The sequence below is a fragment of the Babylonia areolata genome, chromosome 20 (assembly GCF_041734735.1).
Source record: "Babylonia areolata isolate BAREFJ2019XMU chromosome 20, ASM4173473v1, whole genome shotgun sequence".
NCBI classification, from domain to species: Eukaryota; Metazoa; Mollusca; class Gastropoda; order Neogastropoda; family Buccinidae; genus Babylonia; species Babylonia areolata.
In genome coordinates, this window is record NC_134895.1 from 31,740,339 (window position 1) to 31,757,838 (window position 17,500).

At 43.0% G+C, this 17,500-nt stretch overlaps 1 protein-coding gene across 7 annotated transcripts in view; it reads left to right on the forward strand.

The window, feature by feature from the left end:
• Positions 1–17,500, forward strand: part of LOC143295404 (axotactin-like) — a 348,925-nt gene that overhangs the window by 35,025 nt on the left and 296,400 nt on the right. For all 7 annotated transcript variants that reach the window (XM_076607083.1, XM_076607080.1, XM_076607084.1 and 4 more), the window contains exon 2: positions 9,269–9,908. In XM_076607083.1, the coding sequence (XP_076463198.1) occupies positions 9,437–9,908 (472 nt within the window). In that variant the 5' untranslated portion in view covers positions 9,269–9,436. The remainder of the gene's footprint in view (positions 1–9,268; positions 9,909–17,500) is intronic.

Consider the following 17,500-nt stretch of genomic DNA (forward strand, 5'->3'; position numbering starts at 1 on the left):
AGCACATGTAATAGAACCCACGACAACAAAAGGTAGTCCCTGCCTGGAAAACTTCCGAAGAAATGCCTCTTTGTGTTTGTGTGTGTAAAACAAATATACTTGTGGACATGAAAAAGTATAGAAAAAAAGCATATATGGGTGGCGCTGCACTGTGGCTACGTGCTTTCGTTGAAGAGGGAAGAAGCCTGAATAGCATACAAAGAAATATGTTGTAACAAAGCGTAATACAGTGCAATACAATACAATACAGTACAGTGCAATGCAATACAATACAACACTGTGCAATACAATACAATACAGTACAATACAATGCAATACAGTACAATACAATACAACACAATACAGTACAATGCAATACAGTACAATACAATGCAATACAAACAATACAGTGCAATACAATACAACACAATACATTGCAATACAATACAATACAATACAGTATAGTACTCTGCACCAACTTGTTGCTTCTGTTGGAAGGAAGACTTCGAAAGGCACTGTGGAGACTTTCAAAGCTTGCGTGTGTATGATCTGTGACTTTCTTGGACTTGGAAAGAACATGAGTTTGCCTGTCTGTCTGTCTGTCTGTCAGATTTGCAGATCAGCAAAGTAAGTTTATTCCCCCAAACGTTGTTGCATGCAAGATCAGCTTTTACTCATTTTTGACTCACTTGTGTAAACAAAGTGAGTCTATGTTTTAACCCGGTGTTCGGTTGTCTGTGTGTGTGTGTGTGTGTGTGTGTGTGTGTGTGTGTGTGTGTGTGTGTGTCTGTGTGTGTGTGTCTGTGTGTCCGTGGTAAACTTTAACATTGACATTTTCTCTGCAACTACTTTGTCAGTTGACACCAAATTTGGCATAAAAATAGGAAAAATCCAGTTCTTTCCAGTCATCTTGTTTAAAACAATATTGCGCTTCTGGGATTGGCACAAAAAAAATAAAGAATGAAGCCTAATTATATGCAAACTGCATTTACTGTTATATTTATATTTTTTGTATTCTCTAAACTTGGCACTTTCATCTGATATTCTGAGCCAACAGCTAGAGCAGTCATTATTATCATTTTTTGTTCAAACAGGAACTTCTTTTGCTAAGCATGGAATTTTTATTTATTTTGCAAACGTTTTGGTGCAGATAGTAAAAAAGGGAAATTACTCTGTAATGCTAGTGGAGTTAATTTGCTTTAAACTGATCTTTCTCATCTTAAACATTACATTTTGAAACAAGAGAGGCAAGGCCTTCAAGACTCACTTGTGATGCACTTTTTTTTTCTTTTTTTTTTAAATCCAAGCGTTTTATGTATTGAGTATAATTTCAAAATGTAATGTTTAAGATGAGAAAGATCAGTTTAAAGCAAACTAAGTTCCCCAGCAGAGCAATTTCCCTTGTTCTGCTATCTACACCAAAACGTTTGCAATAAATAAAACTTCCATGCTTAGCAAAAGAAGTTCCTGTTTGAACAAAAAATGATAATAATGACAGATCCTTTGTTGGGTCGAATATCAGATCAAAGTGCCAAGTTTAGAGAATACAAAAAATATAAATATAACAGTAAATGCATTATACTCAATACATAAAAACTTGGATTTTTTTTTTAAAGTGTATCACAAGTGAGTCTTGAAGGCCCTGTTGTAATTTGTTTGAAGGAGGAAGGGGATAGTGGGGATATTTATCAAACCATGGTTTTATCCCGATGCGGATACGATTTCAGTGGATAGAGTAATAGGGTTGAAACAAAGCAGAGCGCTCTGTTATGACCTGAACAGCTTGTTTTTAAGTGACCGTCAATCGGACTTGGTGACTGGAGGGGGTGCTTTAAAAGTGATGTGCTTCAATGGAGGTAACTAAGTTTTAGTGGGAAATCTGTTTCTGAAAGTTTGAGTTCTCTTTTCCCGAAACTTGATTGATCAATTTCAGCTTTTACCTCGTGTATCAGGATTGATCCAAGTAATTGATGCATTCAGTAGCCACTCAAACATTTTTGACCGTCCTGAAGTTAAATGCAGCTATGAATTCGAATTTGATACATTGGCCTAAACGTGATACGTCCGGCAGCTTGAACTTGGTGAATGCGTGCATAGTTGTATTTTTTGTTTGGTTGGTTCTTTGACTTTTTGTGTGTGTATTTCTGTGCTTACGCGTTGTGCGTGTGTGTGTGTGTGTGTGTGTGTGAGAAAGAGCTTCCCTTATTCGGCGACAGCAGTGGTGGGTAGGCAGACAGATGGATGTGTCGCGCGCATGGCTCGCTGCCTTTGAACTGTAACAGTCTGGAGTGGCCCAGTGTCGAGACTCCCCCGCTGTCTTGCCTGATTTGTATGGTTGTGGGCATCCGGACAAGTAGGTAAAGCTGGTGTTCACATGTACGCGCGAGCGCGCACGTGTATAGACCATCTTTTTCATGGTTGAAAATCCAGTTGTTCAGTTTACATTTCCTGTGAATGAAAATGGACGCAGAATGTCACTTGATAGTTGGGGTTTTCGTTTGAACGTGAGTTTATTCGTTCACCCCCCCCCCCCCCACACACACACACACACACAAACACACACACTTCAACACTTAAACAATGCTTTGGATGGAACAACAACAAAGTGGGAAGCTCATAGCTTACTCAGAATTATCAACTTGTATCACGAACGTTCACAACAAAGCATGCTTGAATATTACCCCCCCCCCCACCCCACCCCCACCCGGCAATAAAACAAACAACAAACAAACAAAACAAAACGACAAAACAAACAAACAAACAGACAAACAAACAGAAAAAAACACCACCAACAGCAGAACAGTATGAATGCATACATTCAAAATAATTCAAAACATTTGGAAAAGGCATACTGCTTTAGATCTGACACTTCGTGAAAGACGTATAGAGTAGAACTTGTGATTTATATACATTGTAGGTAATTTGATAATGACAATGGCTGTCTTCTCCCTCTCACAACTCCACAGAAAAACATGTTGGTTTGTATTGGAAATCTTTCCTTAACGTGCTGCCAGAATCCATGTGGTTTGTATTGGAAATCTTTCCTTAACGTGCTGCCAGAATCCATATTCCTCACTGTCCAGCTCCATGATTAATATCTCGTCTTGTGGGTATTTTCTCCTTCATTGATTCACCTCTTTCTGTCGCGTACCTTGTTTGAAAGGATCAATGGAATCCATGGTCTGTGTGCCAGGGTTCAAATAACACACGGCTTCCAGCCCTGGCAGTGGCTTTGATGCTGTCTGTGTGTGCCTGTTCATACCATTTCTAGGTTGCTGTGTTCAGGGATGTACCTTGCATAGGTGATTTATTTCCACAGGTATGTTTTGAATGCTTTCGTGAATGCAGTTGCCTATCTCCCACCTACATACCCGCCTACCTACCTACCTATCTGTCTATCTATCTATCTGTCTGTCTGTCTGTCTGTGCCTATGCACCTCTTTATCTTTTCTATCTTTCTGTCTGCCCACCAATTATTCTTTCTGTCTCATATTTTGAAACGTTAGCACTGTGTTGAACATGTACGTAGCTTTAAATTTATTGTGTATCAATAGTAGCATGTTCTGAAATTGTTTTCACTTTAGAATAAAAAAAAACACCCACCTACCATGAATTAAAGAATAAAGTTACTGCTGAAAAAAAGGAGAAGCTCGTGAGCACGATGTGGCTAGTTTCTGAAGCCACCAAGGTGTGTACGATTAACTGGACGACGTGTCAGAGCACTGCGTGATAATGGGTGACACAGGTATCTGTGATCAATGACCAGCACAACAAAACCTTTCCATCGCGTGGATATCGATCGTTAAGTGCATCTTTGTCTTCTCACTTCCGCTGTGGAGATGTGGGTGGCTTGGCTGCTTTTAGCGGCAGGGAATATGGGTAGGGGTGGGGGCTAGGATGGAAATTCTGTAGCCACGCTGCAGTTGAAGAAAAGTAAAAAAACGGGGGGAAAAAAGTGGTGGGATTATGTGCTGTGTGGAATAAACCAGACGCTTCCACTTACCTGTCACTGTCACCTCTGACAGGAAGAACGTGGGTCCTGATTCAGCTTTGTTCTGCTCCTTGCTGATGCTGATACAGACAGAAACCTCATTTGTCTCATTGGATTGGGTGGGGGAGGGATGGTGGAACGTTAAGTGCACCGATCCACCGAACCGTAGATGCGCTGCAATAAACGGTGTTTTGCGATCGTGAAAATCATCACACACACACACACACACACACACACACACCCCGTCCTCCCTTCCCCCTCCTCCGTCTCCCGCCCCCCTCCAAACATCAAATACAACTCAGATCCCGAGAAAGCAGGTAAACAGATTTCTGTCAGCGTGACGCTTTTTTTATGCTGCTGTTCTCTTTCCGTATTATCATCAGAATTTCATTTATTCATGTACAAGTGAGGGGACGGGGGTGGGAGAGCAAAGGAGTGATGGAGTGAGCGCGTGTGTGTTAGTAAGAGAGAGAGACAGACAGACAGACAGACAGGGACAGAGACAGAAAGACAGAGAGAAAGAAAGAGAGACAGAGGGAGTGCCATTCCGAGGCAGCCAACAAGTGACAAAGAGTGAACTGGCAATGCCATTATCCAGTGTCTGCAAGTCAGTACCAATACATACATTTGTGATCATTATGTGTGGAACAATCGCCAGCTCTTCATCAAGCACACACACACACACACACACACACACACACACACACACATATATATATATATATATATATATATATATATAGGCTACATATGCGAGTATTCACACCACCCCGACTCCATCCCCACCCACCCAATCGCACAAGCACACGCACACATACAGACCCAAATATGCACGGACGCACATGCACCCATGCATGCACACACATACAGGTTCACACAGCCACACACACACACACACACACACACAAATGTGTGCGCACACGCACACAAGACACACACACGTGCGCACTCACACATACACTCACACGCGCGCGCGCACGCGAACACGTGCACACAGAGACACAGAGAGAAAGGTTTGTTGCACTGTCCCCAAGCCGCTTCCTCGCCAAGTCCAACACAGTAACAGAACGTCCGCTGTGTTCTGCTCTTCGTAAATCTGACTGACAACAAAAGTCTCACAGCTGATAGTCATTGGTCCACTTTTGTGCCAGCTCACCCTTCAGAGTTCAGTTACATTAGGTTTTACTCTCTCCCCTCTCCCTCTCTTTCTCTCTGTGTGTGTGTGTGTGTGTGTGTGTGGTATGGTGGTGGTGGTGGTTGTGATATGTGTGTGTGCGTGTGTGTGTTTGTGTGTGTGTGTGGTCAAGCCTACTTTGAAAACAGATGATAATGGAGGCAAAGATTTGAAGAGTATGTCCTGTGTGGCATAACCATCATTGTAACTTGTAAAAAATTGCGAACTATGGTTGTGTCTCAATGCATATGCAATAAATTCATCGATGTTTAAAAATTGAGTTTTGGGGGATCCACAGTAGAAGGGGATTCGATTGAAACAAAGCAAGACTGGATTGAAAGAAACCAGGACGTTCTCATGTGTCTCAACCTTCTTGCTTTTCAGTTGACATTGATCTGATTTGCTGACCCGAGGGAGTGTGTGAAAAATACTCTGCACCAGTGGAGATAACTAAATTTGAGTGGTGCATTTTTCAAGGGGTTGAATTCTCTTTTCCGTACGTTTTGACAGATTAATTTCAGCTGTTACTTCTGATGGATGGATCCAAGTAACTGATGCATTTTAAATGCTGCTCCACCATTTTGGTTAAAAATTGACAATAAAGTATATATTTGATGCATGTGTCGATTTGAAGGTCTTAATTTCGCAAATGCGCACTTGTGTATCCAGGATTTTTTGGGGGAGGAAATTGTGTTTGTTTTTGACTGGTTTACTGGTTAGTCTCTTTCTCTGTGTGTGTGTGTGTGTGTGTGTGTGAAAGCAACACGGACTGATCAAAACGCACTCTGCTCACGAGCAGCACAGCCAGTTCTTAGCGCAGCACAGACTTTGACGCTGTGTCAGGAGAAAGTGTTTCCGTCAGTCAACGACAGCAGTGGTGGGTAGGCAGACAGATGGATGTGTCGCGCGCATGGCTCGCTGCCTTTGAACTGTAACAGTCTGGAGTGGCCCAGTGTCGAGACTCCCCCGCTGTCTTGCCTGATTTGTATGGTTGTGGGCATCCAGACAAGTAGATAAAGTTGACACTCACATGCACGCGCGAGCGCGCTCACGCAGAGAGACAGTCTGACTTGTTCACGTTTGATAATTCAGTTATTTAGTTTACACTTCCTACGAATGAAAACGAATGTAGAGTGTCAGCCCAATGCGGGAAGTACTTTGATAATTCATGGTTTCATTGGTGTGAAGAAATTTGTGAAAAATAAGTATACAATATAAAGAAGACGTATGGATGTAAACCTGACTATATGAGAAAAGAAATGGACTAGGGTGTACTTAATTTGATGATGGCGAAGGTTTTCGACCCCACAAACCCGGTAAAAAAAGGAATGTTGTTTCGCCCTGAAACTCAGCGTTATTCCACATTCCACCAGACTTCTTACTTGCAGGTTTTTTTCCCTCTTTGATATATTCCACCCACGTGCCTTGTTTGAAAGGATCAATAGAATCTGCGGTTAGCTCTTGGGTTCAAATAATGTACGCTGCCCCCCACCCCTCTCCCACATCCATCGTTACCCAAACGTTTCTTATATTTATGCATTCTGTGTGCCTGCTCAAGGATGAGTGTTACACTGGTGTTATGTTTCGCGGAGATCTGTGTGTGGGTGGGTTTCTGGTTCCGAGGATCATAGTTCAACCTTTGTAACTGCAGGAAACAACTCGAAAATATGCAGGGTCTGATTCTGAGGACTATGCCTGTCTAAGTACAAACTAAAAAAAAACGACTATGATTGTCTGGATCTGAAGACTATGCCTGTCTAACTACAAACATGGATTTAAGTATATGCCTCTGGTTCTGATGATTATGCCTGTCTGAACACACACACACACACACACACACACACACACGCGCGCAGAATATGAAGGGTCTGATTCTGTGAATTGTGCCTGTCCGAATAGAAAAAATAAACTCACCCACCAATACACACACACACACACACACACACACACACACACACACACACACACACACACACACAATACAAAGGATCTGGCTCTGAAGGTTTTGCTGACTACGTACACAGCTCAGGAATGTGAAGGGTTTTGTTCAGAGCATTATCCATGTGTTGTGGTCACTGTTTCCAAAGATGGTGAGCGTGTTCCGTTCGTCTCTGTGGGATTAAAGGCTCATCACTGTTAGCGGCAGAAATATTTCTGTCGTCCTTCTCTTGCTGTAATCCGCATCTCACTGTCTCTTTGTGTCTTTGTTGGCCTATCTGTCCAGCAGTCTCTCTCTCTCTCTTTATCGATCTGATTTCTGTCTGTGTGTCTGTCTGTCCATCTGTCTCTTTGTCCTGTCTGTTCATCGATCTATATCTTTGTCCTTTCTGTCTCACTAGTTTCAAAATATGCTTAAGAAATCGTTACTGTTGGTTCGATAGAAAAATAACTGCATTCAATCAACAGTAAACTTTTCTTACAATATGGAAACTGTTTTCATTTCAGGAACAAAATGCCACGAATGACTGTACTCAAGTAAGGAGTACAGTATTCATGTTTCAATATGTTTTGTTTTTCTTACCATGTTTTGAAGACATACGTATGGCTGGTTGCTGAGTCGGACAATTGTGTGATGTTCTGTTGACACATTTGTCTTTCTTTATTCCCGAATATGTCATAGAGAAAAAGCAATTCACAGCTCGCATGTATACAAACAATATACAACTCTGTATGTTGGATGTATTGCTTACTAGACGCACATTTTTTTTGCTTTGTTGTTTTTTTCTCTAAACGTATTCCTCAGCGGACCAGTTGTCATAGCTATTGTAATATAATTGTTAGCACATTGCCAAATGTCTTTTAATATTTTATATTAGTAAATGGAATGTGTAACATTGTTGTGTATGTCATAGTTGTTCGTTGTTGTTTTTTCCTGAAATAAACATGTCATTTTCTTGTCGTGTCAAGTTACCAACTTCTTTCTATCCTCTGCCTGGACAACAAACGGGTATCGATCGTTAATTACGCCACTGTCTTCACACTTCCGCTGTGACGACGTTGATGGCTTGGGCTGGTTTGGGAAAGGGGGGCTGGAATGGAAATTGTGTAAAAACAATGCAAAGAAAACAAAAGTGGAATTGTGTGCTGTTTGAAATTAATCAATTGCTTTGCTTTGCTTCATCCCCGAAAGGACAAAAGAAACAAAACCTGGGGTTATATTTCAACTATTCTTTGGTTGTCTTGTCGTAATGAAGGGGATCTGATTTTTTTGTCCACCGCTGCTGCTAAAGGGATTGCAGGACAGTGTCGTAAATACATGGCAATAAATGATATGTGACTCTGAGACGAAAATTGAAACAAGCAACTCCGAAACAGAAAATGCAACTAAAAAGAAGCAAGTACAAGAATTTCACTAGTTTCAATCCTGTTACACTCTCCCCAAATTACTGACCTGGTTTTCTTTCGCTCGTTAGCTCGTTATTATGTTCTTTCGTTGCTTTTTATACACGACGAGGCAAACCATGTTTTGTATTACATTTTCTGACACAATCGCTCATAATTACATTTCTTCTAGTTTCCCAAGTGACACACGATCACGAAAGACGTTTCATTTTTGTATTGATCATATTTTCACTTTATTCATATATTTTATCAGAATTGTTCTTATTCCTACATTTTATCTGAATTGTTCTTATTCCTATACCTTATGTGAATTGTTCTTATTCCTATACCTTATCTAAATTGTTCTTGTTTCTATATTTCATTTGAATTGTTCTTATTTATATTTTTATCTGAATTGTTCTTAAGAGCTCGTCATAACTGTAATACGACTGATTCGCTAATGGATTTTACACACGTGCTAGAAGCATGATAGTTTTCGTTTATATATGTTGAGTGCACGAAAAAAATGGGTCTGCACACACACACACACACACACACACACACACACACACACACACACACACACACACACAGGAGAGAGAGAGAGAGAGAGAGAGAGAGAGAGAGAGAGAGAGAGAGAGAGATTTCCCTAAACCCGTTAAATCTGGAACCACCTCGCTTATAACCAAAGCATCGGAAGACTTTCTGTTTGGAATGAAATAATGTGCTATCAACATAATGTTTCACGACACACACCACCGTTTACAGTTCACTCAAAGAATAATTTTTCGATATGTTTTCAGGTGAAGAAGTGAAGCCCAGGTCAGGGGAAAAAAAATACCCACACCAATCTGCCGAGGATTCCACTCACGCAAACCTGCCGACGACTCACACCCCAACCCCCCAGTCCTAACCCCGCCAAACAGACAAGCGAAGGCCACGTGCATCGTGACGACAACAATGCTCTGACAATGACACACCCCCCTCACTGTCGCCGTCTCTCCGCAATGGGCAACAACAAGTGTCTCCTGCTCCTCCTCCTCCTCTCGCTGTTGGTTCTGTCTCCCTTCTGGAGTTCAAACCTTGCCAAAGCACAGACAACATCGGCAGCTTCCGAAGATGGTGGTGGTGGTGGTGGTGGTGGTGGTACCCCCTCATCCTGGACGTTCAGTGATCCTGGGGTATCTCACATCACTTTCTCCCCGCCACTGACAGACAGCCACATCTTCCGGCTGCAGCTGAGCTTCCGCACTCTGCAGGCCAACGGAGTGCTGGTGTATCAGGATGTGGCGGATCATGGCGAGGAGGAGGGGGAGGAGGAGAAAGAGGAGGAGTCCGAGTCACTGCTAGATTCCTTCCATCTCTTCGTGGCCATGCGGCAGGGATACTTGAGGGTGGGCCACATGTTTGACCAGTTGAGCGACGTGCTGAACATCGGGAGAGGTATCGTGATGTGGTGACAGTGTGTTTTCAGTCTTACTTCTCTTCACATGTATGCGTGTTTGGATTTCTCTTTCTCACCCTTCTTTCTTTTTATCTGTTTTTTTCTGTCTGTTGTTTTGCTTTCTTTCTTTCTGTCTGTCTGTCTATCTATCTGTCTGTGTCTGTCTGTCTGTCTGTATTTGTTGACAAGTGCATCATTTGTCTGTCTGTGTGTCTGTCTGTCTGTCTGTCTATCTGTCTACCTACCTGTATGTATGTACATATGTATGTATGTATCTGTCTATGTATTCTTCTGTCTCTCTACCTATCTATATATCGATCCGTACTCTGCCTGTCAAACCATGTATGTCTGTCTGTCTGACTGTCCGCCTTTCTATCTTGCTGCCTGTCTCATTCTCCTTCTGTCTCTTTCTCTCTGCTGTCTGTCTCATTGTCCTTCTGTCTCTCTCTCTCTGCTGTCTGTCTCATTGTCCTTCTGTCTCTTTCTCTCTGCTGTCTGTCTCATTGTCCTGTCTGTCTGTCTGTCCGCCTTCTATCTGCTGCCTGTCTCATTCTCCTTCTGTCTCTTTCTCTCTGCTGTCTGTCTCATTGTCCTTCTGTCTCTCTCTCTCTGCTGTCTGTCTCATTGTCCTTCTGTCTCTTTCTCTCTGCTGTCTGTCTCATTGTCCTTCTGTCTCTCTCTCTCTGCTGTCTGTCTCATTCTCCTTCTGTCTCTTTCTCTCTGCTGTCTGTCTCATTGTCCTTCTGTCTCTTTCTCTCTGCTGTCTGTCTCATTGTCCTTCTGTCTCTCTCTCTCTGCTGTCTGTCTCATTCTCCTTCTGTCTCTCTCTCTCTGCTGTCTGTCTCATTGTCCTTCTGTCTCTTTCTCTCTGCTGTCTGTCTCCTTCTCCTTCTGTCTCTTTCTCTCTGCTGTCTGTCTCCTTCTCCTTCTGTCGCTTTCTCTCTGCTGTCTGTCTCATTGTCCTTCTGTCTCTTTCTCTCTGCTGTCTGTCTCCTTCTCCTTCTGTCTCTTTCTCTCTGCTGTCTGTCTCATTGTCCTTCTGTCTCTTTCTCTCTGCTGTCTGTCTCATTGTCCTTCTGTCTCTTTCTCTCTGCTGTCTGTCTCCTTCTCCTTCTGTCGCTTTCTCACTGCTGTCTGTCTCATTGTCCTTCTGTCTCTTTCTCTCTGCTGTCTGTCTCATTGTCCTTCTGTCTCTCTCTCTCTGCTGTCTGTCTCATTCTCCTTCTGTCGCTTTCTCTCTGCTGTCTGTCTCATTGTCCTTCTGTCTCTTTCTCTCTGCTGTCTGTCTCATTGTCCTTCTGTCTCTTTCTCTCTGCTGTCTGTCTCATTGTCCTTCTGTCTCTTTCTCTCTCTTTCATTCTTTATTTTTTGTTACCTCTCTCTGTCAATCCGTATCTCTCCTCCTTCTCTTTCTCTCTTTTTTTTCTCCGTCTCTGTCTCTCTCCCTCTCTTTCTCCATCCCTTCTGTTCCTTTATCTCTCTCTTTCACTCTCTTTCTCTCTTTCTCTACTTCTGTCTCTGCCGCTCTCTCATTCTCTAATCTCTCTATATCCCCCTCTCTTTCGCTCTCTCTCTCTCTGTCTCTCTGTCTCAATCTTTCTCATGAGTTATTTTGCGCTTGCGTCTCTTTCCAAAGAGAAAGTTCAAGGAGAGGAAGAGAGAGAGAGAGAGAGGGGGGGGGGGAGGGTCGTGGAGGGAGGGAGGTTGCGGTAGAGGGGGGAGGGTGGGAGCCAGGACGGAGGAACAGCGATGAGGGTTTTAACTGACAGGCTAAAAATGTCTTCAGGGGAAAGGTCTTCATTGAGAGGCCAAAAAACATTTGCTGGTGACGTCCTATAAATCCCAGCAGCTGATGGGCATAAGAGAGGGATGGGGGAAGAGAGACGGAGAGACAGAGTGAGAGAGAGACACAGAGACACAGAGAGATAGAGTAAGCTTGAACTGAGAGAGACAGAGAGAGAGAGAGAGGGGGGGGGAGGGAGGAGGGTGAGAGAGAACTGAATGCTTTATTCGGGAGGGATGGGTGGTGGAGAGCGAAAGCGAGCGAGTTTGAGAAAGAGAGAGAGAGAGAGAGAGAGAGTTAAACGAAAAAAGCACTTTCACACTTTTATGTCATCGGACAATAAGCTTCATGGCAAGAGTGATTTCGTCAGCTTTGTTTTTCGTGTAATTCGACATTATTTGCTTACTGACAAGTGTATGTTCCGCACAGAAAGGAACACACACACACACACAGCTACACACGCACACACACACACACACACACACACACACACACACATACACGCACACACACACACACACACACACACACACACACACACACACACACACACACACACACACGCACGCACACGCACACACTCACACACACACACAGCTACACACACACACACACACACACACACACACACACACACACACACACACACACACACACACACACACACACACACACACACACACACACACATAGAGTAGGACAGAGAGAAGTGAGAATAGGTTCAGGGCGACAGGCAGAAGCTGATGAAACAGAAACAAGTCAGAAGACACACGTTTAGAGAGAATCTTAGATTTAGATAATGGCATATATATATATATATATGAGAGAGAGAGAGATGAAGCGGAGGGAGGGAGACAGGGGCAGAAACAACAAAGGAAACAAAGAGAGAAACATAAAAACAGAGTGTCAGAGAGTAAGAGAAAAGTTGGTAGCGGGCAAAACGTCAAGAAAAAGGTCTTCGTCAACAAAAAGCTCCCGTGTGAGTGTCATCTGATTCAAGAAGATGAGAAGTATATCACTGAGAAAGAGATGGGGAGGGGTGCAGAAAAAGGGTATTGGGGCAGAGATCGAGGGGGGGCGGGAGAGAGAGAGGAGAAATATTGTCTGTATTATCAGGCTGTAACTTTTTTCCGGCTGCTGTCTTTTCACCCCAGAAAAAGAAGTTTGTGACTCAGACAGACAAACAGACACACACACACACACGCACGCACGCATTGTATCATGCACACAGAGAGAGAGAGAGAGAGGCAGAGACAGAGAGTAAAGAGGGAGCAGAGAGGTCCACTGAATTTCACGAAGTAATGTAAAACAGTCGTACTTGATAACCTGAAAATGTTTTGCATGTAGTGCTCCATAAATTCGAGCATCATTTGCGGTATTTGATTGATATAAGTGGATCAAGATCCCAGATGATTAATTTATATATAGGCCAAGGCCCCTTATGAAAGGGTATGTGAACATAATATAATGAAAACATCATGTTGCAACATATCTTATAATATAACATCAGTCCCAAACGTAAACTAACCTTCGCTACGAGACAGAATGCAGAAAAATCAATATTCTCGTGACGAAGTGGTTTCTCGGACTTTGACAGCTTCATATAAAATAAAGAAATTATTGTTACAATTTCAGAAGAGGCTGAAAACCTTAATAGATTCAATTTAAACAGATTTGATTGTCTGTAATATTTTGGCTTCGCAAATGTTTCTTGAATATTTCTTAGAAATGGACAACAAAAAAACAAAGTGCACCCATTTTCTGTCGAATCTGTGCATAATGGACAAATCACTACATGTTCTGTATCTGTAACAATGGATCGCTAATTCAGAAGTACATGATCTGAATATTGTCGTTATATACTTCAAGTGTCTAAACATATTAAGCAGCAGGTATGGTTTCAAGTCTGGGACGTTGCAGAAATCCCTATAAAAAAAAGTGTGATTCTTTCACTATTTTGGATATGACCAGACCATTTCTGCAATATGCAGTCAATCAGCCGTTGGCGGAAAACACCAATAAACGACTGAATGCTGAATAAGAAAACCCAAACATATATTCCAACAAACCACAGTGGTGTAGCTTCGTTACCCAATTCCATTCCATCATCTGAATCATACAGCATATTATAAGCTTTAGGCGGTATTCTGCAGTCATCCATTTGAAATAATCTTAATCAATAACGAACACATTGAACCGCAGAAACTAACTAAATATATCGGGTGACATTTTGTTTAAATCATTATAGATATATTAGAGAGACAGACAGGCACAGAGAGAACGGGGGTGACAGAGAAAGAGAGAGAGTGATTAAGAGAGAGAGAGGGGGGTACAGAGGGAGAGGGGAAACAGAGATTCAGAGAGAGACACACACACACTGAGAGGGACAGAGAGAGAGGGGGGAGGGGGCAGACACACACACACACACACACACACACACACACACATACACACACACACACACACACACACAGAAGGTGGGGTGGGAGGCGGGTAGGCGATAAACAAGGAATGTGAAATCCCAGGGGAGTGACACAAAAAAGACTTCACTGATAGGCTGAAAATGTTTGCCTGCTATTTCCTGTAAATCACTGTAGTTGATGGGTTTCGTAAACAAGAGAGAGAGAGAGAGAGAGAGAGAGTGAGTGAATGTGTGTGTGTGTGTGTGTGTAATTTGTGTGTGTGTTTGTGTGTGTAGGAGAGGGAGAGAGGAACGGGGGTGTCTGGGGGGGGGGGGGGTGGACGCGAGGGAGACACAGAACACAAAGAAGGGAGGGAGGTGGGGGGTAGGGGGCCGCGGTAGGAATAAAAGGCAGAAGGAACTGTCTTCGCAAGGCTGAACGTGTTTTGCGTCCACTTTCTCCGAGCAGTTGACAGTAATAATGCTATGATCCGGAGAGAAAGATGAAAGGTTGAGAGACACTGAGAGAGATGGGAGAAAAAGGGGGCGGGTGGGGGGTGGGGGGGCAGAAGGAAGAAAGAGAGACCGAGGGAGAGAGAAACATAAGAACACACACACACACACACACACACACACACACACACACACACACAAAACACGCGCGCGCGCGCACACACACACACACACACACACACACACACACACACACACACAAACACGTGCGCGCACACACACGCACACACACACACACACAATCACACAATCACAGAAATAAACTAATACAGGTATACAATCACATACACGCAAAGACACACACACACACACACACACACACACACACACACACACACACACACACACACACACACACACACAAACACACAAACGCACACAGAGGCTAAGAGAGAGAGAGAGAGAGAGAGAGAGAGAGAGAGAGAGAAGACGATTAGGAATACGAAATGGTTTATTCAGATTTATACCTAAGCCCATAACTGAAAGGGAAAGTCATATACCCTCAAACAGACAGGCAGACAAATAAACTCACAGAGAGAGTCTCGAAAAAGGGCATATTAGGGATTGTGGTGTGGGTGTATGGTGGGAGAGTGTGATGGAGATGGGGTGTTGGGTGTGTGGTGGGAGAGTGTGATGGAGATGGGGTGTTGGATGGCGATGGGGATGGAGAGTACCCCATGGGAATCCCAGAATCACGGATGCCCTGCGAGACAAAAAAAGAGTTTAGGGCTAACGTCTAGCAAACCCCAACACTGAGGGATATCTGATCAAGACTAATGGCCCGTCTCACCCACGGCGCCAAGAGTCTGATTCGCCATTCGCAATGCGGAAACGGGTAAGATGGTAATTGCGTGCACCCAAATTGTTAACCGGTCTGCTCTTTCGTACCTTCTAACAAACACGGAAGCAAACATCTCAAACAAATAGTAACAACGACAGCTACAACATTAGTAGCAAAAGTCCTGGAAGTGCGTTCCTTGCATTCTGGGCACGTTACAAAAAGTTCTGAACGCATAATGAGTCTGTTTGTTTTGTGCGTTTGGTTTTCAATTTGTCAAAGACTTATTTGCTTTTGTTTTCGTTTTTATTCGTTAAAAGTGCCCGTGACAGTTTCAGATTTGCTGAGATTTCTTTGCGGTTAGTGTTGCCTTTGATCTCAACATGACCTGCATTAAAGCAAGGGCTTTATTTTAGTATTCATTCATTCTTCTCGCTGTGTTTCGGTTCAGTAAGGGTCAGGGGCTTTGGTTGAAAGTTGTCTTAACAGTATATACAGATGTAAGAATTCACATTAAAAGTTTAGAGAAGTGTCACGAAGTTTTTGCCATGTCCATTATTCGCCTTTCTTCCGTCCCTGCCTGCATGCCAGTCTGCTGTGAGTAACTATCATCCAGCACAACGTTGGCTTCTTCCTCCTAGGTTTGTCTTCACCCTTTTTTCCGTTTTGACTTCAAAATGTTTTGAACTATTCCGACAGTAGATGTTTTTGTAAGGTTTGGTATAGCAGCAACATCAACAGCAAGAGATTTTATCTTTGTCAACAACAGACACGTTTAATATTGAAAGATGTCATCATCCCGCCATTTAGAATTCCTCACCACGCGCGCATTGAAAGGCGGTAAGCTTCCTTTTCAGCCTGGGCAGAGCAGTCGCTTGAAGGAGATTGTCCACGCCTTCCGTAAGCGTTCGTCCACATCTTCTAACCTTCCACTCCAAACAATGGCCTCTGGAGAAAATGGTTCAAAGGGGTCTCCGTGGGGCTTCTTTCCCTCCGAGACCCACATTCAATACAAGCTCGTCTGGATCAGTGCAAGCTATTACTTTCTGACCTGAAGATCAAAGCGCCTTCCACCATGGCTGTCGTTTCTTTTCAACGCCCCTTTTTCCCACCATCCCACCTCCATTATTTTAACTTGGATGAAAAGGTTAAGAGGAGTGGTATATACATCTCTCTCATCTTTTTTCTTCTGCGCTTTTAACCTCAGATTTTTCCGTTCCTTTCATGTTGGAGATTAAACTTTTGAAGTCGTGATTTAAACTATTAATAAGCAGCTTAAACATCACCTAGACATAAACAGATCATAAAAAAGATATGACGTATAGAATGTCTAAAGCTAGTATGAACTTGATAATTGCACTTACTTTATCACCAGCTCTGCTTTTCACAAACTAAATCCTGATGACATTGATAAACCAAGTGATAAAGTGCTGAGAACTCTGGGGTTTTGTTATAATTCTTGCTTGTTAGCTTTCACCCTTGTTCTTCACCCTTGTTCTTTCTTTCTTTGGCTTTTCTTTGTTAGGTTCTCACATCACCAGCATAATCATAGACTGTTCGATGTATTGAATGACTATGCGGTGACAATTCGACGAAATCAGTCAGTATGTAAGAACAAACAATGAGGGACTGGAAGTCGTCATCTTCCTCCATTGCTACGGATTCTCCCGTCGCTGGGCATACCGTCAAAGTGCAGCTGATGTATTGGCAAATCAATTACTCACCGTGCGGTGCTGAGCAGATCCAACAAATATGCCTGAAGGCAGCATACACAAACATCTGCTACGGAGAACGATAATGACAAGACTGGATGTGTACCTGTAATTACGAAGCAATATCTGGTTGCCCTTTGAGTTGCATTTCACACGTCCCAGAGCCAGTTGAACAATCTTCTGAAAATCAGTCACCATTATAATTTTGAGGTTTTTCGGTGCCGTGTCTTAGAATGATAATTGTGTTTATTTTGGTTTTTGCTTACTATCACATATGAACTGTTATGATGATACTGGTGATGATGATCATGAAGAAGAAGAAAACGGTCATCACCATGATGAAGAACATGATCATAATGATGCTCATGCTGATACCCCCCCCCCCCCACCCCCAAAAAACAACA